General features: G+C 32.6%; 1 protein-coding gene and 1 long non-coding RNA gene across 2 annotated transcripts; both read right to left on the reverse strand.

Annotated features, from left to right (window-relative positions):
* Window positions 1-2668: 2668 nt before the first annotated feature.
* On the reverse strand, window positions 2669-20160 carry LOC129803408 (zinc finger protein 100). Its single transcript, XM_055849931.1, has 3 exons — window positions 19558-20160; window positions 10207-10357; window positions 2669-4537 (listed from the first exon to the last, which is right to left on the reverse strand). Exons 1-3 carry the CDS (start codon window positions 20152-20154, stop codon window positions 4266-4268), a joined length of 1020 nt encoding a protein of 339 aa, XP_055705906.1. The 5' UTR covers window positions 20155-20160; the 3' UTR covers window positions 2669-4265.
* A 137-nt stretch (window positions 20161-20297) lies between these two features.
* On the reverse strand, window positions 20298-23382 carry LOC129803409 (uncharacterized). Its single transcript, XR_008751861.1, has 3 exons — window positions 23226-23382; window positions 22636-22785; window positions 20298-20372 (listed from the first exon to the last, which is right to left on the reverse strand). It is a non-coding gene; the product is annotated as an uncharacterized LOC129803409 (long non-coding RNA).
* Window positions 23383-24962: the final 1580 nt, after the last annotated feature.

Raw genomic sequence — 24962 nt, forward strand, 5'->3', positions numbered from 1 at the left:
TTTGGTTTTGAGAAGAAGACAATCCTCTGGCGAACACCGGAAGAAACTGAATATATTTGAGTAGACTACTCATACTCACTCATTCATAGTATAACTCTTTCCCTATGCATTGAAATGTTTATCCAAATGTTTATCAATCCTATTCAAAAATATTTTTTCACAAATTATAGGCAAAGAAAAATATCATTCGCTGACTATTCCTGCTGCGGTCTCCTTTAATATGGGTTACAGAAGCCTTTATCTGTTCTATTGTACTACTTAGGGGAAAACACGCTACCTTCGGACGGCTCAAGCTTGGGACAACTCAATTTTTTTCCTGTGTTCTTAAGTGGTTTTAAACACAGCCATTTACTGGAAATTTGAGGCATTGGATCAGTTATTAAAATGTAATTTTACAAGGAGCCTAATTAATTTAAAACACATAAAAAAATTAATTGTGCGAAGCTTCAGTCGTCCGTATGTGTTGGTTCGCTCTCGACTGTATTCCTCAGTCCTCGCAGTGTTCTAAAATCATTAAACAGTCATGACAGGAACAAACACAAAGAAAAGTCGATTATGTAGGAGCACTTCAGAATAGTAGAGTGCTATAAAAAAACATATTCATTTTTCATTGGAATTGGTATAGCACCATTTATTCTTATGAACAAATCTAAGCCTAGGATCTGAAGATCATACAACTACAGTGCCCTAGACAGACTTTCAGCTTAAGCCGAGAGATGACTTAGTGGAAAACCGATGGAAATGTAGTCTAATCATTATTTTGATACTAATTACGTTAAGTTTCTGGGTATATACCGTAGGTCCCGTAGGTGTATCCAACACATCAAATTTGTGGAGATAATCTCCAGAAAGATTCATTTACGAAGGCACAAGACCTGCACACTTGCTCGACAAAGTCCTCATAGGACAATTTTATAACAAAATGACAATGTTATATGAAAAATATCAATGTGTAAATTCCCAAGCAACAACATTAAAGGCCAGTGAATATCGAATAGCCATTACATATTTAATACAACTCTGTGAAGCTCTCAGTAATTGATATGTCACATTTTTAAATAATTTCACGAATTTACCATACAAAATATTGCAAATTTGTCATATGACATTGTCACACAGTTATAGAATTCCTCTACTGATTTGTTCTTGAACTATCAGACACTATGAGTATTAGGGTAGTTGTCTAATCTCTTTAGTGGAGAGAATGTCTGTTATCTTTGGTTATCTACCAATAACAGTCCTAAGCATTGTTATAAGATCGAACTGGAGCAAGTAGTACTTAGCCGCAATTTAAGCTTACGAAATAGACATTTAATTCCAGACTGAATCCGTTAACTCGTGCAATATCCTGTTTTAGCACGTACAACATACCATGTCCGATACTTTCTTGCATTTTAAAAATTAAAGACTTGGTTTTGATGTCATTTTGGTCTGCCAGATAGAAATACAAATTCAAATTGGTTATCACAGATGGAGGTGACTTAACCCTACGGAGGTGACTTTGCTACTATGTTGTTCGCAAGCTTTCCTTTAATTCTAGCACCTAAAGATGGTCTTCATCGATTGGATATGGTACAGGATTGGTAAAAACCATCCTTATGACCATGTCACATATGAGATTAATATTAAGATTTATACTTTCTGAACTGCGAGAATGATAAAAAAGATAGCAATTGTTTTATCTTGCCTCTCTTTCGCATTTCCCCTCTGCGTACAAGGTTGGCAGCAATACAATCGCTCGAAAACTGACCGAATCACAGTTGGCACGCATGGAAAATTGCTCGAATTGCTTGTAATACGATTCAGGAAACAATTAATACGAACAGTAATATCTTACTCGTCGTCTTACTCCACTAGAGTGTACTCTTTCTTACACACGTGATTTTCCATTTGAAATTTTGCATACTATACACCTCTCTTTCCATCTTTTCTTACTCTTTAATCTTATATGTGACACCACGGTTAAATTCTAGAATTAAAGAAAATCTTACGAACAACGGGATGGAAAAGTCACCCGCATCTAGGGTAATAGAAGTATATTAAACCTTACCTTAATCACATTATGGAAAAGAGCTCCTTTCTGGAATCTTGTGCAATCGCCTTCTACTCTCTCGGTGGTACATGGAGGAAGCAGATTGGAATATAATCGTCGATCATTGTCATGCAGCAGAACCGTGATATGGAAGTTTCTTCCTGGGATGTGCGGAAGAAAAAGTGGTTTTGTCGATTCTCGAAATCTTGTCCGTGAAACTGGTGGCTGGGTTCAGCCTCTCCTCAGGAATTGATGAATTCAAGCGCGTGCGAGTTATCGCTAAAAGAACGCGACGGTTTGATGCGAAAGAGGGGAAGAATAATGAAGTTTCACTGAATAAACGAGAGCCCTACAATTAAGTCGATCGTGGTGATTGTTGAAAAATGGGTCAGGCAGCGATATTATTATTAAAAAGAAAGATACTCTCCGTGGCGACTGACGAGTCGTCCACTGCTCTGTATGTATGGATGTGCTGAACGACAGGTGGACCACAGAAACCACATTCAAAGCGAAAGACGAAAACTCTCTTCATCGGTTGGACAAACTTTATAGCTCCCCAAAGAGGCGCTGCTGATTTCTTCGCAAAATTTTTACCAACAAACAGAAGGAAGCAATAAACCTGAGGAATTTCATTAATTTTCATTTCAAACATTTTTTTTATTACTATTTAACTAGAAAAAAATCACTTACTTAATTTTTATACACTTATAAATAACTTGTTTATACCCTAAAAGAGACAAAAGAGATGCTTATTTGACAAAAAAAGCAAAGTAAAAAAATGAAATCTTTAACATATGGCAAACAAATTTAAAATCAATTCAAAAAAAAGATATGGCAATTAGTGAATTTATGGCCAATAATTTTTGTTGTCTATTCTTTCGTTCTTTCACTCTTTTTTTCCACGTCGATTTACACATTTCTTCAATTACACATCTTTGGTAATGTTAGCTGTCTTGTGTTTTACTTTATATGTGCCTGTCCTTTGTGTTTTTCTCTGTCTTCCTCAACGACTACAGAAAATTTTTCAATTTACATACACTTTTATACACTTTGATTTCTTCTGTACATACACAATTTATCAATTGTTTTGCTTTTCATGCAGAGTGGAGGCAAATGGACATTTTGCCGTCATTCAGTAAGATAAATTAATACATTTGAAATAAATTAATCCATGTTTTTTTTTATAGCTGAGATTTTTCATGCGGTAACAATACTTTAGGCTCTTTATGGAAACAGATTAATTTAATAAGACAAAAAACATATATTTACTATGGCAGCCAAATAAAAAAAAGTCAAGTCACTTTTACTACATTTTTACGGAATATTTACCCATTGGCGGAAGAATATTTTTTTTCTTATTTAAACTATTCAAAGTAACTTAAAATAGGAGCAAATGTAATTTTAAAAGTTACTTTAAACGCTGAAAATATCAAAAGATATTTTACAGGAAGTCACAGTTACTTGGGTATCAATTTGAATAGAAATAAAAAGGCTAAAAATCGCTAGACATATTTTGGTGTTCCTTTTTTACTTCTAAATATTATGCTGCCATAGGTGTCTTTTAGTGGTTTATAGACAATCTCTCGTTTACTATATTACGGGAGGCTGGGGCAGTTTCACCCATGACTTTAGAAAGTATAGAATGATTAGAATATCGTCGGTTGAATCAGCAGCTTATTATTTCTGATCCAACCGACAAAATATCCACAAAAGATAGCTTATACCCAAGAAAAACAAACAAGACATAATTATCTTGAATGCAGCTTTTTTTTATAAAAAAATGAACATGAAAAAAAAATGTTGAACTGTATAAACTACCCCACTCTCCCCTACATTTACATTTGTATTTCTTTACCCTTCCTATTTGTTTAACTTTCTTTCTAACGTACCACCTTTGATTCGACTAGATGTTACTAATCAAAGAAAAAGTCTTCACTATCTCTTTTTGTCTGAATGTTTATCTTTTAATTTTTGGTTCGCTCAAATGGGTTCTTAATTTACTAATCTAACGGATCTGTTACTTCTAAGTTGGAGAGAATTTGTAAGGATCAACTGTTTTGTCTTTTTTTAAGCATTTAGCTTCACATTCAAAATAATGTGCTTTGGTTTTCTTTGAAGACTAAAAAAATGGGACTTTGTAGGATAAATTAAAATATAATATAAAAAAATAGGACTAAATAAAGAAATAAAATTATTACTTGTTTTTTTTTATAATGAAAGTCAGGATGAACACTCAGCAACTGCTAGTCACCTCAATTTTCACTTCAACCCCTGTTGGTGTTGTGTTAATTGAGGGGGTCATGGTACCTAGTACCGAATGAGCCTGTGAATCGTCCGTATGTTGACTTTCACGGTGTCGTCTGAGGTCCACTTTCCGTTGGAAGGATTTCTCACACAGTCCACAAGAGAAGGGCTTATAGCCCGAATGTTTCCTCATGTGAGTTATTAAGTTGCTACTTTGGGAAAATGCTTTGGAACACACGACGCACTTATGAGGTTTCTCACCTATTTATTTGACGAAATAAAAAAGAAAAGAAAACATAAATATTCGATTTAGTTTTAAAATATTGATCAGTTTTAAAACATTAACTTAAAATGAATAGTATAGAATATACAAGGACTATTTTTTAGATAAATTTTAAGATTCGCCGGATATTAAAATATTTCTGCATTGGAACTTTTATAAGCAAATGGAAAAAAACTGTTATGATCCGGTAAAACCCAGTGAGCACACTTATGGCCTCTACACATTGGGAGCAATTTTTGTCAAAAATTGCTTTTTTGAAGGAAATTCCCTGCAGCGGGGAAACGTCAAATTTCTGTCAAAAACGCAATTTTTGAGGAAAATTGCTCCCAATGTGTAGACGCCTTTAGCTGAAAACAGCAGTTTTTTCAGCATATTTTTGCTGAGGTGATCATCTCACCGGTCAGCAGTTCTCGACCAAATTCTAACCAAGTAGGGGAAGGCTTTGATAGTTCGCACATACGCTACCTTCAAATACTTCGTATTCGTATTTCTTCCGTATTCCTTTATTAATCTCACCTATGGCTATATATTTTAAAAGCTAATCTTAAATAAGACCTTTCCTGAAAAAATTGGGAGTCTAATCCTTTTTTCCTAGTTTCAGGAAGCAAAAATTAAAAACGGACCCAAAACTGCAATTTTGATCCCAAGGAGCATTTATCGCCATAAATGAGTAGAGATGTCTGATATCTATACGAAAATGATGGCGAAGACTTTACAAATTTCTTCTATATAACCGCATAAAACAGGCCCATATTCGGGTGAATAGGGAATTTTTATAGCCGAAATATAACAATTTTTTATTTTAGAGTTAATCAAGTCATCGTGTACGGTAAAATGTATTGTTTATAACTAAATAAAATATAATCACTCTATCATACCAATATTATAACTATTGACTGAAGAACTGTCATTTCTTGTCCATTTTTTTTTAAGTCTTGCTCGAATATTTTCCTCAAATGAATAAATATTTATTCTTAACGATTCAGTCACATTTTTTGTGCCTCGTGCACTTTCATCGTGTATGAAAGTTTAATGCAATAATTGTTTTCCGTTAGAGGATAAAATATTAGTGAACAAAATTTCATTCCCGACTTGAAATTCTTAAGGGAAAGCTGAGAAATTAAATAAAACAAAATTGAATAAATTTATTGCTTTTTACATTACATCATTTAAAAAACTTATGGTTCTTAAATTTTTACTGCGTGTATTGATAGAATACAGTCCTTTAAACAATAATTTGGACAAATATCATTGCACTGCAATGTTTTGTGCATCATTTATCCATTAATTTGAGTTTGGCGTCGCCAATTTTCTGTATTTTTCCACGCCATAATCTTCTTTTTGTTCTGATAAAATAAAATCAAGATATTGTAACCCGAATAAGTAAGAAAAGCAGAAAATAAAACACATTTATATATTTTAGTAATTATATTTATAAGATGTCGTATATTATATTTACATTTTGTAGACTTCTTACGTCAATAATATCACTACACAGCAAGCATGTCAAAACACTGAAAGATTATGCTTTTGATAAACTTTTTCTGCATTCTGGACACTCATTCTGCAATTTTATTTCATAACAAATGATCTGGAAGCTGTCCTAACGCTTGTACTTGCGGTACACTGCAATTAAAGGAAGAAAATATTAGCTCTCACAAACGAAGTGTTAATTCACTACTTTTTCATTATTTGCACTTACTTTGTAAAATTTAATGCCTTTTATCTGTATACTCAATTTTTCTGCACATGCTGGTGCATTTTGGAACTCTAATTAATGTGAGACATCACTTTTTTCACAAATTTTCACTCGCAGATGAACTTCTGCTAAGTAAACAAAGTAGAATTTGACAATCTGGCAGCGTCATACAAAAAGAAGACAAGTTGTATATAACTTGTCTCTTTTATGGAACAAATGTAACTAAAATATATCAGAACATGATGTTCATACAATTTCACGACATTATGTGAACATAATGGCATGAATATGTAAGATAAATATACTTTAGAAATATTTGACATAGTTTTATACATTTTCACTCAAAAATATATCATATTGTGACTTGTTTATAGATCAAAAATGTTTGGTCGTTATTTTTTAGGGAAAATAACAATATTTTAACTGGAATTTATCAAACAAAATGCATTATATGTATTAATAGAAAATAACTGATATTTTCTTTACAATTTTTAGTCAAGTTAATATACTGGCATTCAACGCACATAATTTTCGTATAATTTACATCCATTGCGTTCATACATTATATTTCTAAGAAATAGCTCGATTACGTTGAAAATATGTTGGTTACATTTGAGACATACATTATTTGGATATCAAATGCCCCTTGGGATGTGTATTACTTCGTACGATTGTGCACAATTAATAACACTTTTCTGAAAAACTACTATTACAGAACGTAGAGAGGTTATTAAGGTTTATATGTGTGTAAAAAAGATTCATGCTGAAGCAGACCGTTTTTGTGGGTGGAAGAAAATTCACAAACTTGACTCACATTTATCGATCGCACATAGAAAACATAATTTCTTCGGACATTTTCCATTAAATTTCACATTAGATGTGATTCGATTTTTGATCAAGTAGATTAGAGTTTCCTTTAAACAATTAGGGTAAGAGCTCATAATTTTGGACAGTTTCTAAATTTGGACACTTTGAGGATAAAAATGGACACTATAAATAAATTGATTAAAATTATGGATTTTTATTCCAATATTTGACTTGAAACATCGATGCTTATAAGCAGACTGTCCAAAATTATGAGCCTTTACCCTATGTGTAAGTTTTAGTGTCCGGTGCAAAATTTAAGGTGAAAACGGGTTGCTCAAAGATGACGTGAATCGTATTCGAAGATGGAAACTCGATTGATATTTCGCACAAAACGCCATTGAATTTTCATTTTTCTCTTGAGAAAAATCTGAGGATTTACTGGTATTTTCTGAGGATTATAAGCCTTGCAAATAAGCGATGAATAAGCGATGGTAGTCAAGAAAAATCGCTTAACTTGAACATCATTTTTATGTGCGAAACATCAAAGCCTTCCCCTAAATGGAAATGACACAGCCTTGCAAATGACGCTTTAAGGTTAGCAGAATTCGGCTAAAAATACATATTTCTGCAGACGAATTGAAATCGGTTAATATTTGGTGCTCGCTGGGAAACTCCTAAATTTGATTTCAACATTTTTTTTTTGTTAAGGGCTAAAAATGTTTTAATTTATAAGATAATTTGACTAATTTGAAGATCTTTAACCATTGCAAACCACTAAACTAATCTTCAAGGATCTTCTCTACAGAATCTATTTCTTAAGACAAATCAAAAAACGATATTCCACTTTTTAGAATTTCTACTTCGTGTTTGGCGTGAATGAAATAAGGGAAGAGCACCAGTGATCGGCAGTGTTCCTCGGATCGTCAAGTTAATACCACATTGTTGCTCCAAATTAAATGATTTTTTAAAAAAAATTATTAGCTACTTTTTACCATTTAACTCTCACAAGAATACAGTGCATTAACTCAGATTTAATTTATAAAACCAATTTTCCCTGGGACACCTGATTAAATTCCTGACGATCCGAGGTACAGAGTACAAGATTGCAATTACTATGTATATATTTTATTAATTTATTGTAAAAATTAAAAATTCAAAAGCACAGATATACTCTGAAAGAAATGTTTTGTCAAATTAACAAGAAAAGTTTGTAAAAAGGATGTTCTTCCATACAGAATATGAAAAATTTTGTCAAATCGGCGGCCAACTGAATCTTGTTAAAAGTTTGTCAAAAGGGTGTTTTTCCATACAATATGCATGAAAAAGTTTTGCCAAATTGGTAAATAATATCTTTTTGACAAAAATTTCAACAAAATCTATTTGTTCGTTTAACAAGACATTTTTTTAGAGTAGTTAAAGGGATCACTAATGTATCAATTAGCATACATAAAAAAACCAAATAATGTTTTGAGGATTATAATTTTGAAGAAAATATGGAGCATATGTCCCTTAACATTCCGATCCGGGGTGCTCTTCCCTTAAAACATTTGATTTCAAACTAAACCTCTTCCTTTATGAAAAGCGCATAATTTTGGAGATTATTTTTATATTAAGAAAAAAAAACGTAGGGGGAGGTGGGCCGTCATTTAGCTGAGGTTACATGAAAAACGCATTTCTTTGCAAATTTCTTAAGGAATCTGGATCTATCGATAGTTTAATTTATATCAACTTTTGTTTTGTCCCTTTAAATTACATTACGGTAAAGCCCAGTTTCCTTTAGAAATATACGAAAAACAGCGTTTTCAATGTATTCCCAGCTCGATGTAACCCCATCATCCCCTACTTTCTACAAAATCTTTAATTTTAAAGTGCCAAGTGTGACAAATCTTGACTTCGAAGCCTATCACAATAAGTTAATTAATTTTAAAGAATAAATGAGAAGTCATTGGTCCTTAACTTAAAATATCAAATCCTTAATTAGTTACACTGAATATTTAATTAATTTTTTTAAGTACTTTACGTAAAAACGTTTGTGATCGGCAAAGTATTCCATTTTTGCCAATAAAATCATGCTCATAAAATTTTCTTTAAACACATAAAATGAGGAAACTTTTATTTTGATTTTTGGAGCCGCTTCATTTACTTCAATAAAAAATGCTGTACTTAAACTCCGTAGAATTCTTTCAAGTTTTGAACCTAACACTTTTATTCTTAAAAGGCCCTCAAATATTTAGTCATACTCTCGCTATTTGTATAGCTTTGAACCGTTCCCAACATGGTAATGGATTCGTAATGATTCATTAATTCAATTTGTATTAAAAAATTGTTTAAATTGCTACATCGTAGTGGTTTGTAAGCATTTTAAAACCGGTTTAAATCGGTTTTAAAGCAGTACAGCAAAAAATTATCTTGAACTCTTGTGGTTGCGAATTTAAAATGTATAATCAAAACATTACAAAAGAATATGTCATAAGCAAAATTGTCGAAAAATGTCATAAGCATAATTTGCCCTAACCGGAAAATTAACCCAAAATCTAATATCCTACTACCCTGCCCTCACTCATGGTCAATCAATTAATCAAACACGAGACGTAATTGAATCAAATTCGAACATTAAAATCTATTTGAGGAAAAAAATATCAATTCATAGCCTCTTAACGTTTTCATTCACTTAATTATTAATCTCAGAAGGGGTTATGGCATAATATCGGCCGAGGGTGGACAATAAATCTATTGATTGAAGGTGAGAGTACTATTTGCTAAATGAAATTAGGTATATTATTAGACCCTTAAATGCATTATGTGATGTGGAATAAGCAGAACAATATCTTGATTTAATTTATTTAATTGATGACTAATGGTTTTATTCTCGCTTGTGTTGGTAATTACAATCACCACTGAGTGACAAAATCGGCAAAGAATCAACATTTAATTTTTTTTATGTTGATCAATTTATCCAACTATTCTTTTTTTCTACTTCATTTTCAATCTATATAAAATGTCCATGGTAATTCTAAGTAATAACATTCCATTTTAAATCATTCTAACTGGGGAGGTGTTTATCGTGAAGTAGCAATTAATTAGTTTAATGGGGAAAACCGATATAAAAACAGGGGGTAAAATCTATGATTGAAATCTCACCTGTGTGAATATACGTATGTTTCTTCATGTCTGACTTCTGGTGGAATCTCTTGCCGCAGTATTGGCAGGGATATGGTCTGGTATCACTGTGGATCAACAGATGTGTCGATAGTGTGCTGGATCTCTTAAATGTTTTTCCACACTGTTTACACTGTTTGGCAATTGAAGGGGAGAAAAATAAAAAAAATGAATTAGTATTAGATTCTTGAGGGGGAAACTTATCCAAATGAAATTTGACATAATAAAAGACACGACAATTGACACAAGATCAATTTAAATTAACCCCATTCGTGTTGCTAAACAATTAAAGAAGTACTGTGCAAGTGAAAGATGTTTTTTTCCCCAACGTAGATTAATGAATTTCCTTTGAGTTGGGGATGGAAAAATTGGGTAAACAAAATACCTCAATCATGCCTGCAAAATGGATAGTAAATGAACTAAAAAAGATATTTCAATAAAAGAAACTTTATGAAGAGTGAATTATAATTGCTCAACGTGTTTCATTGTCTTTCATGGCGATTGTAACGATAAATTGTCCTTGGAGAAATCCACCCCTTCTTGTTTAGTTAACTGAATTGAAATGGAATTATTAAGTGTGCACGAAATATTTGATTAACCATTAAGATTAGAAGGTGGTCTATTAAAAAAATAAGTGTCATATCGAGCTCATCCTCATACTATTTAACTTCCAATAAAGTGTTTTTTCTCTCTTAATTGAAGAAGAATCTAGGGATATTAGCTAACATATTAGAAAGCAATTTTGGATATTTTGGAACATATTAGAAGCTTATTAAATAGTTTTATTTTATTGCGGTCCCTGATTGGCTTGAGATTCTAATACTTTGAGGCATTACAACTCTAGCCAATAAATAAAACGCTTTAAGACCTAATTATTTTATGGAATTAAATATTAATTTGTATATGGATGATACTTTATTCTAGCATTTTTGCAGATAAATAAATTGGCTTCATACATGTCAAAGAATATTTAAGAACATTGTAATTTATATTTTAAACAAGAATAAAATCACATAGACCGTTTTATTTTCACGGTCATCTGCTAAACTCCTTTTAAGTATAACTCCTTTTTAAGTGAAATTATAAAATATAATCACAATATTTAAACAAAATTTTAATAAAGTGAGACATGAAATTCTTAAATTATTTATAGTTGTTCTTGTTTTTGGAACTTTAAACACATATTAGGGGCAAGTATACCCTCCCTTCGAACGTTCATGTCGTCGAATTATGTGGAATTATGTGGACGAATTATGTCGAATTATATAAAAGTATAATAATTTAACTATATTTTCTGAAATTATCATTTCACAATTTTAACAATTCAGCTGTTGGGACCTGATTTTTGGAGACAGCTCTTGAAAAATTACATAGTTTTCAGTGGACAAGATTTCTCAAAGTATATTTATCTGACATTAAAAAAATAAATATTTCCTGTTAGCTAATGAGTTATGGTGCTATTCCAATGAAAAAATGAGCATGGTTTTTTTTAGCACATTACTGTTTTCAAGTACTAAAAAGACCATGACTGTTCCCAGATGTTATTTCAATTAATGTCAGATGGCATTGTGATCGGGTGAAAGCTTGCTTGGCGGGAATATTCGAATTCGGATTTCGGTTGGGAAATCGACAAGATTAATTTAATGTTTTCACTTTCATAGTATTTTGTTCATTTTCATTATCATGATATACAAGATGTAAGGTTCTTGTCTCTACACAAAACTTCATATTTTACCCCGTTCTTGTCGTGTTCCAAAATCACCAAATAGTCATGACAGGAACCAACACAAAAGAAAAGTTCAACCGAAATCCGAATATTCCCTCCGAGCAAGCTTTCACCCGATCACAATACCATCTGACATTCAGTCAGTGTGGAGTACCTATGATGTCAGCTTGGTGGCGTGATGCAGTTGGAAGGTCGGGAGTTGGCAACTTTAGTCTCGACCGCGAGTTTTCCCAGGTTTTCCATGAGTTTTCTCGTGAATTCTCAGTGATGAAAATTCGGAGAGCAGCAATAATATTCCCTACTCATTATTTTCCTTGAAATAACGTATGGGAACAGTCATGGTCTATTTTAGTACTTGAGAACAGTAATGTGCTAAAACACATGGTCACTTTTTCATTGCAATAGCACCATTAAACTTGTAGAATTTTTTTTATCTTGTTCACAACTCATTTTACAGACAATTTTTTTTTGTATTTCTTCCGAAAATTCAAATATAATTTTAAAAAAAATCTACCGTTCAAGTAAGATCTAACAGGAAATATTTAGTTTTTTTGATTTCTGATGAATACACTGAAATCTTGTCTACGGAAAAGCATGTTTTTTTCAAAATAAGTCTCCCAAAATCAGGTCTGAACTGCTGAATTTTAAAGATTTTTTAACAAAAATTTCAGAAAATATAGTTTAAATGTTGTAATGTTATATTCTTAAGAACTTAAATTTAATTTATGTCGAAAAAAATTAGAGAAAATATGATGTTTTCCAGTATTTTTGACTCATGTAACTCCTTAAAAGCTCTCTCCGTGGAGTTCGAGCAGTAAAAGTCGTATAACAAATCTAGCCCCACAACTCAAAGTAGCCCCATCTCCCCCTATATGATGTCTAACTAACTTTTGGAGTATATAGCATCTAATTCATGAGCATATGACTCTTTGTAATTCCTTCAGATACTGCGTTTAATTCCTTTGGTAAATTCTAATCCATAGCATATATGCAATTCGTGGTTTACTAACCAAGTCACTATTTTACTGTAATAAAAAAATTATTTAAATGATTTGTGCAAGGAATTATTGTACCCTGAATTGTGTTAGTAAGTAACCCCTTGATTGGTTATTAAAAGTATAGGACATTCTGCCACACAGAGAAGTGATTTTGAGAAAGCGGTGTTGAATTCGGGGTTGAATTTGGTGTTGGTGTTGCTTGAACACCAAACGTAGTAGCATTCACACCAAATTAACACCTAGTTTTGAATCAATGGTGTTCTATGAAATGCTTTGGCGGTGTTGTATTAACTCCGCCACAGAAATCTCTGAAATGGTGCAAAAGTAACACCATCAATTTTCTAAACAGTGCTGTTGCAACGCCAAACGGTGTTCGTCGCTCACCATCGACCACACACACAGAAAAATGAAAAATTCTTAAACAGAAACACCCAGGAATTTAATTTCAAATCCCATCCAATGAATGCCAATGCCCTAATTCTAAATCCTTGATCATTTAGTTTTAGTTGCAAATCTGTAATTCTAATTGTAATCTCTAATTTTGGAATATCGTGTGTGCCGATGCAACGGTTCCCGATATGCTTTGAATACATTATAGGAGTTCGTGGCGCAGCTGGAAGATGCTCGACTGTCATCACAAAGGTCGCGTGTTCAAATCTCGGCGCAGGCTTAAATGTTGGAAAAAGATTTTCACGCACCAAATGGCTTTGAAATACAGAGAATATCATCCAGGGAGGGCCCCAAGCCCTCAAACAATGGTCAAAAATTAATAAAAATCACGCAGAAAAATGGAAAATTCTTAAATAGAAACACCCAGGAATTTAATTTCAAATCCCATCCAATGAATGCCAATGCCCTAATTCTAAATCCTTTGATCATTTAGTTTTAGTTGCAAATCTGTAGACTTTTTTTATTTATTGGTGTAAAAGGAACACCTATATTTTCTTGAGATGGTGTGATACAAAATCCACAATGGTGTTCCAACAACGCTAAATTTGGTGTTAATAATTGGTGTAAAATTGGTGTAATCAGAAACCCAAAGCCGGTGTTAGTTACTTTGTGACACCACTTGGTGTATTCTGAACACCGAATTGGGGTTAGTTGATTTTGGGGTTGAGGTTGGTGTGTCCGACAACACCATTTGGAGTTGTTATGCCACTAAAATTTCTCTGTGTGGCATTTGATTAAAACGGAAAGCCCTCCTTCGTGATCCAATTGAAGTTCATTAGATAGTAAAATTCTCATATAATTCTACCAAAAAGGAGCGAAAATACATGGCATGAGATTTATCACATAAAATACCTCGTAAAATCCATACAAATGAACTTAGAAGACTGATTTCTTTTTCTATCGATGAGGAAAAAGATTTTTTTTCTGGCTCTTAAACATCCCGGAAAATCATTAGTCACTGAATTGTAAATATGCTGTACATTATGTTAAAAGACATATTTTCAATACTGTCTGACAAATACTGTCGGTCCTCTTGTGTCTTGGTAGCAAAATTCCCATTTCCCAAACTCATTTAAATTATAAAGCAACTCCCGGATGCTGAATATGTTACTCTTGTCTCTTCTACCATTTACCAACAATTATGGTGACTTTCTTGGACAATTGTACAATTATAAAATTGTAGGCAGTATTAACATATAAGTTGTTGGAGAGGGTGAAAAAAAATGGATTTGTGGATTTATCATCTCATAAACATACGTCAATTTGCTATTGACATGGCGTTAACCAAAAAAGTCCCGAAAAGAACTCTCTTTCGTCTTCCTATCACGCATTCTGTGTCACTTATGAGCCAGATATTGATACATATTTGAAAAAATAAGATCTGTTTTGGTTTTATTTGTCTTTGACATCTTTTCTATATCAATTTGAATTGTCTCCTTGTGCTCTCCTTTGTGACACTGCATGAAAAAAAACCTTAAAAATTTTTACTTTGAAACTTGGTTCATCTTGTGGAAAAATTTGCATACACTTGATTCAATATTGACACTCACGAGGAGAAATATATATACTGATGAAGAAAAATTCATTTCTCGGCTGTTTATTTGAGGAGACTTGAGACACAATTACATATTATACCATGAAGAGTGACGATTTATTGATACAATAGACTTCTGGTGCTGCCTTGGGTTAATCAAATACATAAAACCTCATCTTACGCTGAGAACAAGCAACTGATTAGAAATTTGGGTGAGAAAGAATTTATCCTCAAGTGCGATGAAAAATGTTAAACTACGTCTTTTGTAGACAAATTCTCACAAATTGAAGGTGCAGAATGTCGCGGGTGTCAAGAGAAAAGAACGAGGGCATCACACTATTTAATCATGACGAGACTCATCACAAAAAATACTGAAAATGCTATGAAGTACACAAATGAGGGAACCACTTGAATCAACATCAAATCAATTTAATAGCGCTTTGAGGAGACTATAAAGTATCACCCAGAACTAAAATTCTGATGATAAATCAATAACAAGACTTGTTATTTATCATTATACCTCAATTCAAAAATCAATAAGAATATTTCTGTGTGATAATATTGAATATTAAATTGTGAAATAAAATCCCTGAAAAGACTATTATGCGTTGTTGAGAAAAGGGGTCGTCTTCCATTGTGAATAATTTAATAATTACTTGACGATAATAATGTCTTTATGGACACTGTCTTTTTCACTAAATGGATAGATTTATATTGTGACCCGTCCTCCCCCCCCCCAATACAAAGTAAATAATTGAAAAGACGGAACTTTCAATTGAAAGTGGCAACATTATTAAATCTTTCATTAATTGCTATAATTTGCCGAATCTGTTATTATTTTTTACATTATGTATATACAGGAATCTCTAATTTTTGACATAAGTATCTAGGGGAAACTGGGGCACCACCAAACACGGGGTAGCACCAAACACTGCGATTTCTAATCAGGTATTCGACTTCTGAGGACAAGGCCTATAGGAATTTATAGGCACTATAGGGATGCTTGTCCATTAAAGAAATGGTCAAGATAGTCCAAGTAGTTTAGAAATAAAAATTAGTGTATGGTGCTACCCCGTGTTTGGTGGTGCCCCAGTTTCCCCTATGTCTAGAACAAAAGTGATATAATAATATTGAGAATAAAAGAACCCTTTACATTTGGTTATAATATAAATATAATAGCGTTTACATGCCCGTTAAAAACTCTTAAACATTAAAAGCTATTGAAATGAAACTACACAGAAAAAAGATTTTTATTAAATTGTTTGTCAACTCCTATTACCAGAAAATTTATTAAGTTGTTCGTGTCGTTTCCGAAATGAACCAAAAAAAAAACAAAATTTTGGTGAGGAAGGAAAGGGATGAATGTAAACAGAAAAATAAAGTCTGGACATAATGTTTTTATGGAGGGGGTCAACGAAGACCGGATGTTAATATCCTTTACCGTTTGAACTACACAGCGGGGAATTGTATATACTAGGATGACATGTATCTACTAGCACTTATATATGATATTCGAACTTATCTTCTCGAACACGACTGTTTTTAACCGGGCTTTTGGAGAGTACAAAATGAAACACGGCCTCTGCTCTGTAATAGCCCTTCAAAGAGACAAAGCAACTCCAAAGTCAAGCCAAACCTATTCGAAAATTGATCGAAAGTCTAAAGCGCAAGCTGAACGATTAGAATTGCCGCGATTTTCTTAAAAAATTGTAATTCTGAGAGAAAAACATTTTTTTTGAACTTGCTGAAACCTTTCGGTCCCGATATGGACCTTCTTCAGTGGTTTACTAAATTATGTTTTCGCGATTTTTTCTCAGACAGTGTTTTTCCCTCAGTGTTTTCCTCATTAAGAAAAAAAAGTGTTTTCCTCTCACACTGAAAAAAATATTTCGTAAAATTGTTCGTAAATGTTTGTGAATTCCTACTGAAGACACACGAAATGTTCATAATGCGTAACTGACTAAAAAGTTCCTAAAAGTTTTTTGTAAACTTCGTTCGTAACATGATCACTTGATGAGAATTTTTTGTTCTTTTAGAAACATTTGTTCGTACATTTTTGTTTATCTGAGAAAAAATTACGAACAAATAACCAAAAATTTTTTGCGTGTTTATAAAAAAATGAAAAATGCTCGTCAACGCAATCATGTTACGATCAATTTTTCTAAAAAAGGTACAAACTTTTACGAAATTGTTTGTGGATAATACGCTTTACGAGCATTTCGTAACTTCCCAATACGAATTCACAAACATTTACGAACAATTTTACAAAACACTTATTTCTGTATAGGGTAACAATTTTTATCGCTGGCGAATACCGGGTGTACCCTCTATCTAAAGTGCAAGTTCACATATTCGCCACTTAGCGCTGGCTGTTTTTTTATTTCGAATTTACAGTTTTATTAACACTTAAATCATCAACAACACGTCACCAATATTGTGTAAACCTTTGTTGCAAAAACATAATTTTTTTGAAGTTTTGTGGTATTTTAGGACGGCAAAACGTTTGAATATCAATTTACAGTGTCCGCTTTGTAATCCGGATGATTGGGAGACAAAATGACAGATGTCCGCTTCGTAATCCAGATGGATTTTTTGAATTTTTTTAACGTCTCGAAAATATAATACAAAATTTTTTTGTAGAATTAGAATAAAACTTTTAAAGAAGATTAAAAAGACATCATTGGAGAAGTCTATTCTATTATACTTTATTTATTAAACAAAAACATAACAGGATAGTTCATTTTCATTGCTGAACACACATGCATATATAACCTCAAAAGTATTTTAAATGTAACTGTCGAGAACTTGTCCGGATTACGGCGATCCGGATTAGAAAGCAGGCACTGTAATTAAATTAAATGTTCCTTTCATGAACATATCAAGGAGAAAACAACTGACGAAAATTACATATCGTGGAATCAATATTCACAAAATATTTACAATTTTATATGGGAAGAAGAAAATATTCGAATATTTTCCTAATTATTCGCAATATTCAGAAATGTATGCAAATATTGGCGATACTCACGATTTTTGCAAAATATTCGCGATATTCACAATATTCGCGAAATATTCACGATATTCGCAGTATTCGGAAAATATTCTCGATATTCACGATATTTATTAAATATTCACAATCACGAAAAAGTGCCAATATTCGCGATATTCACAATGTTAGATATCGTAGATTCGCGAGTTGTTTTCCTCTTGGAACATATATTCACTTTTGTTCAACTTGTCGATTTAAATTTTCGAACTTCCAACGGGTTTTTAGGTAAGTTCTCTCTGATACCTTCGCATCGGTGCAGTACGAATCTTAACCAAAGAGAGCTCTCACTTCAGGAAGGTTATTACTGAACGTAAGGACCCTTCCCAACCACAGTGGGAGTTTGATAATCCAATAGTGTCCTGGATCAGAGGCAAATGGAACTCTATTTGCACAAAATGTCATTGATAATTAATTTAAACTCAATTTCGAATTTTCAAGCTAAATTTTCGCACAAGATTGAAAAAGTTTGTTGAAATATTACATTAAGAACCTGTTAAGAGAATTACTCGGTGGCTATGAAGAGAATTATAAAGAACCAAGAATATTATGAACGTTATAGATTTCACAGAAAAACATGTAGCATGATATTTTCCACAAATCGTGTCTTTAAATTCGACTGAAAATATCATCTTCCTTCAAAATTTCCTATTTCTCTACTATCTTTGCTTTAAAATCTATTATCTTGATCTTTTAGAAATCACTATCCTCTTGACATTAGATTCGAATTGCAGGATGGTGAATTCTACTATCCTCCTTTAGATTAAACCTTAAGCTTATCCAGGATTTTAATATACAGATAGTAAATTTGACTAGTCGAATAGTAAAATATATATCATCGTGCTGTTATAATATTATGTTAGAATATCTTAGGTGACGATGCAACGGTTCCCCCTATTAGACAACTTCCAAGGAGTGAACTGGTTACTATAGGGGAAAGCGCGCTACCTTCGGACGACTCAAGCTTCGGACAATTCATTTTTTCTCTATGTTCCTTATGGATTTCACTCATAGCTCTTTTCTAAAAACATGAGGCATTTTGGACTAGCTATTGAAATATAATATTATAATGGGCCAATTTCATTTGTAATACATAGAAAAAAATTATTTGTGCGAAACATAAATCGTCCGATGGTAGCGCGCTTTCCCCTACAACAAAAAACTGTGCAAATAAATAATAAGCAACAATAGCGTTTAGACTTTTAGTATCAAATTGTGTTTTACATGATAAAACCACACTAAATAGTCTTAAAAAGGAATAAAAGGAATTATGTATTATGGGAAATTCTCGATTAGGGCGTAGGGCTGAGACTTAAAAAAAAAATATTAAAAAAAGATCAACAATTCTTAAATTACAAAAGTTATTGTTATTAAAGTATCTTTAGGGGAATATAGGGTAGTTTATTGCTGCTCAGATATTTCACACTCTTGTGAAATTTATTGGCTATGTGAAAATATACTATAATAGGACTATTCTTAGACATAATATAAGAAACATAAAAAAACAACATTAAACTCATGTATGCATGAATCTGTCCCAATATCTCTAAACAAAAGTAAAGAAAAAATGTAACAATACCTGAAAGTTTCTGTCGCGCTTCTTATCATCACCCCCAAGGAGTGTTGTTCCATGGCCAGTGGAGTCAGGTGTTGTATGTAAACTGCCTCCTCCACTATGCTCCTGCTTCACACCGTTAATGGCAAAAATGTCCGTGCGATTCTGGCGCAACACTTCAATGTCCTTATGATGGGCAAAATGGGGAAAGAAGAGAAAGTCCTTATCACTCACGGAACTTTGATTTGCAAACACATGGCGCACTTTCATGTTGAAATTCATGTCATTCTCATCACGATCGCTCGCACTTCTGTCATCATCAACACTGCGACTGTGTCGCTTAATGCGATTAATAATTTCACTTTTGAACTTGTACTGAGCACCGTCGCGGATCGCATCGCAAGATGCTGAGGCTGAGGTACCCGAAGGTGCCGTGGTTGTATGTGGATCCCTATCATCAGCACTACTTGTGCTACTGCTACTACTGTTACTCCGACTACTTCGGCTGGCATCCGCACTGGGCTTCTCACACATGCTGGCCGGTGACCAGATTGTCGTGGCAAACCGACTGGTCGGTGTTGTGGCTGATGATTGTGGTTTTGTGGACAAATTCAGTGGCATATTTTCGTCCACTGTCGAAGTGAAAGAGGAATCCATTAGAACTGAAATATTCTGCCTGGAATTTAAAGTCTTACTGTGAGTATCACCAATTGGTTCCTCTTTTTCTGGTGTCAGAGCAAAATCACATTTGGTCGTGGCGGCAGGTGGACATGGCAAGAGAAGTGGTGGCCAGAAAAAAGCACCAGAGTACAAAAGTGGATTGTACAGAAGAGAGAGATCTGCAAAAATTTTTAATTTTTCATGATCTTGTTTTTTTTTAAACGAAACATTTTGATTTCGTTTCTCTTTGAACTCATTCAACTCTTTAACATTATTAGTCCTTAATTAGTTAAAAACGATGATTTGTATGTTGAAATATATTTACCTAACAATTTTTAAAAGTGTTTCATTTAGAAACAAAACATTCACATTTATTGCCTTTTTAAAGAATATTTTTAACATTAATTTTATACTTGTCTGCAAAACTCAATTTTTAAGGTGCCTCAATACAAAGGTGCCCCATCTTTCCCCTAATGAATATTCTTTAAATACTGACAGGTCACCTACACTAGATAGGTATTCTTGCTAAGTTATTTATATTTCTCACTGATAAGTTACCTATTAAAGTCAGGCTGCAGCAGATTACTCAGTGTTGGTAAAAACAATATGTTCACTGAGAGAAATCCGAAAAAGTTAAAATAACATTCCAGAAATGTTAATTTTACCCTGAAGTATTGATCCAAAATCGGTGTAAATATTACCCATTTTAGGTGTATTGGGGGTTAAAGTTGCCCTTTTTTATGTTAATTTTACCCTTAAAAAGGTGTAAAATTAACATTAAAAAATGTTGATATATTTTAACACCTAAAAAGTGTTAAAGTTATAAGAAAAAAAAGTTAACCGCACCCTCTTTTTTTCAGTGTTCAGTTAAAAATCAAATTTGTAATATAATATAATAAGGTAATAGATAATTAAAACGAAAATCACATATTTTTAGAGGTTAAAAATAGTTAAATTATTTTGGCAAAAGGTAAATTAAGAAGTTAAGAGTCATACCGAAATCTTGTGAATGGTTTAATTAAATTTATTTCTGATCAATTTTGCGTCCTATACTGACCGAAATAGGGTATTTTGTCCATTAAAATTGAATAATTTACTACTCATTTCGATTTTTTTATTGATCAAACTGATAATTTTCTTATCACAAGTTTGCTTTGATGGTATGGCCAAAAGTTTTAGTTAATTTTAACTCGAAATCTTATTGAAGATTTTCAAAGTGATCATAAAAGTATTTTTAGAAAATAGAAGTATATATTGTCCATTAGCACAAGAATTTTACAAAATTATTACAAACTCCAATTACATATTTAGCTACTTAAAAAATAGTTTTAAGTTATAGAACAAATATTAAATTTAATTATTATCCTATTTTAAAATTTAATAAAAATGTTTGGTCAGTAAAATAGTCAGTAAATAACAAAAGATTGATTACAAATCAAATTAAACTATATCTGAACTGATAAATAGTTTATAATATTTTTTATATTGCTAATAATATTACCATTAACACTAATATTACCAATAATGTTTATTTTCTTTTGCCGAAAGCATTTAATTTAGCTTCGAAGACCGGTCATCAAGGTTAAGACGGCGGTGTTCCTATTCCATTATTTCCGCATTTTGAATTTATAATTTAAAATTTGCATTTTCACTTTAACTAATATTTTTTAACAATTTATTGAAATATATTCTTCCAACTTCCGCAGTCTTTAAAAATTATGAATATTCGCATTTGACGTATAAAAAGAAACAATAATGCACAATAATCTCATGAAAATCAAGTTTATTTTTGAAATGATTTTTCGTAACGAATATTTCTATAAAGACATTTAAAAAAATAATATTGAGTTTATCATAGAGTCACAATTATTAATCGAATTAATGCAGGTCTTAAATCATATTACTAAATTAAATAAAAGCTGAGCAATATTCCTGATAAATTGACCAGCTAATGATTCAATTTAATAAATTAAGAAAGAACTCACATAGTCGCAAAAAAAGAACTATTGAATTATTAATTAAAATTGTTGAATTATAATATTTGTTTTTCACTGGTACAACTCCTTGTAATATCAAATCATTGTTTCTTTTATATTTCTTGCATCTTATTCCGTTTATGTATTTTAAATAAAATATTTTAATTTCCACTTCAAAATCTATACTTTAACTTTAGTTTCGCACGAATCAAAAATAGTTTAAGAGTAAAATGAAGACTATAATTTTGTAAAATTCAAAATTCCACAAAAAAATCTTTCAGCTTCAAATTAAAAAATAAATAAATAAATAAATAAATTACATAATACTGAGCAACAGAACAAGAAAAAAGCTTATTGCAGTTGACGAATTACTTCCAAATTTTAACAAAATACTGAAGCATTTAATTACACTTTCTCCTTTTAAAATTCGCGCCCAACACTTAAAATGACCGTAAAGAATTCTCACCTCTTGGATTCCATTTGTGCTCCAAAGAAGCTCCAAAGACGGATGATGCTCTCTGAATAACACTAGCCGGCGATTCAAGATGCTGCAATCCCGGAAAGGGATACTGCTGAGGAATCGGCGGAGATGGTGGTGGTGATAGATGAGCCATCTCTTTACAACACAGAAACAATAGAAATTAATTAATTGTAGCACTTTCGAAATCTTTAGACCAGTTAGAATTTTTCTGATAATTTTCCCGATTTCCTTTTATAATGTAAATATCAAAAAAAAGTTGAATGAACTTGTGTTGATTTTCCCGACAAAACTTTCAAATCCATATTACTGTATTATTTACAAATCAATTAAAAAGAAAGAGAAATGCTTGGGGATGTTTGAAAATTATACCACAAAATCATTACTTTGTGTCAGATTTAAAGAATACTGTGATTGTCATATGGAGTAAGAATTGGAAATAGAATTCAATTAAATATTCAGGTGAAAAGTAGATAATAACACGTCAATATTGACGGGGTGGGAAAAGACTCATTTGTTCATTTTAAATCAAATATGATATTCTATCACTGGGTTTGTTATATCACCGAATCACACACCTTTCTTAATTTTGAATAATACTTCCTCCTTGAGGTATATATGTCTTTCTTAATTCACTCACTACAGATTTTTAATATTATTTCGTTAGGGTTGAAATTTTACTGTTCCTCTTGGTTTTTATTTGGTCTATTCACTGATTAATCCATAGGAATTTTTTTATTGATGACAAAAAACTTGGTATGGAAAAGAGCAAACACTCTTGGGGCGAAAAGACCATTCAAAGTGCCTTGAGGAAGGAAGCAATGGGAATTTCTTTCCTGGTCGCAGTGGAGAGACAAAAACGGACCGCTCGACTCGGTGCTTCGCACCCAACTGCTCCATTGAAAACGCGGCGGCAGGTAAGAAAGGTGTTCTCGCTGAGGTTCTCCTCTTGAAACTGACTCACCCAATGGTTTAGCGGTGTGCGTATTGGAGACCGATGATCACCTTTTATCAACATCACATTGACTGCACATTGGCCACGTGAAAGAGATGGAAGAACGATATATTGAACACCTTTTTTTTGTTCAACCTGTCCTCCTCTTCCACCTCAATACCCGCGGAATCCAGAGACAATGATCCTCATACAAGCACATCTTTTGGCAATTCACACAGTTCTTCTTCTCTTTGGTCTCTTTTCCTGGGTGCTTCCTCATGTGCGCCACATGACGACGCTTGATGATGGTTTAATAGTGTGGAAGGAGTACATGGATTCCCTTGTTCCAGGAGGAAGCGCAGAAGTAACGGCATAACGGAAATACTGCGAGTATGTCCAACACCATTGATTCCCTTTAGCTAACACCCGGCGCCTCCATTAACATCAATCTCATTTTCTGACCTTTTTGGAGCGAATCGCGGCCCTCTTGGCCCTAAGTAACGTTACCGTTAAAAGATCTAAAAGTTTATTAACTCCAAAATTAAAATAAAATGTAACGAATAAAGTAATATCCATGTTTAATTAAAACATTTAGGGCAGAATCACATTGACAGTAAAATGCTCACCGTCACCGTCAAGGCCCTCACCGTATTTCGTTGATTTACGCATTTTCATTGCAATTCTTACTCAAATTTTCCATTACGATATTACCTTGTCTCATACTCGGTGGCACTAGGTGAAAATACTATAAGAAAATTGAATAAATAAAGCGAAAATGCGATAAACAGTAAGCAAAAAAACTGTAGGATATTTTTGCTACAGTTTTTCATACAGTTTTTTTTGCTCACCGTTTATCGCATTTTCGCTTTATTTATTCAATTTTCTTATATTGTTTTCACCTAGTGCCATCGAGTATGAGATAAGGTAACACGGTAATTGAGAATTTGCGTAAAAATTACAATGAAAATGCGTAAATAAACGAAATACGGTGAGGGCTATGACGGTGACGGTGAGCATTTTACTGTCAATGTGATTCTGCCCTTAATCACCTAAAATATTTTATTCTTATCGCCCTCTCTGATTCGGGGAAGTTTTCGAAGCTTTCAATCAAGGAACACCTTTTTATGAGATTTAACTAAATAATAGTAATCGATTTATAAATTATATTTATGTATTTTATTGTTACTGAGTCATTTTAATTATTTTGTACATTATTCAGCTTACAAAATTTTATTATTCAGTTTACAATGTTTCGTGAAAATATCCCTTGTGATGCTTAAATCATTTGCACAGGGCGAAACTCAAACTCAAACTGTGACAATATCACAAAAAATGCTTTTTTTCGTTTTTCGAAATATACCTTCACATATGTATCTATTTT

The sequence above is a fragment of the Phlebotomus papatasi genome, chromosome 2 (genome assembly GCF_024763615.1).
Source record: "Phlebotomus papatasi isolate M1 chromosome 2, Ppap_2.1, whole genome shotgun sequence".
Taxonomy (NCBI): Eukaryota; Metazoa; Arthropoda; class Insecta; order Diptera; family Psychodidae; genus Phlebotomus; species Phlebotomus papatasi.

What these genes read in the sequence shown, in the direction of transcription:
- LOC129803408 (XM_055849931.1), bottom strand. Translation starts at nt 20,154, where the DNA reads ATGCCACTGAATTTGTCCACAAAACCACAATCATCAGCCACAACACCG. An exon ending in AGCGCGACAGAAACTTTCAG is followed by an intron (nt 10,358 to 19,557) that starts GTATTGTTACAT and finishes ATTGCCAAACAG; the next exon opens with TGTAAACAGTGTGGAAAAAC. An exon ending in ACATACGTATATTCACACAG is followed by an intron (nt 4,538 to 10,206) that starts GTGAGATTTCAA and finishes TCAAATAAATAG; the next exon opens with GTGAGAAACCTCATAAGTGC.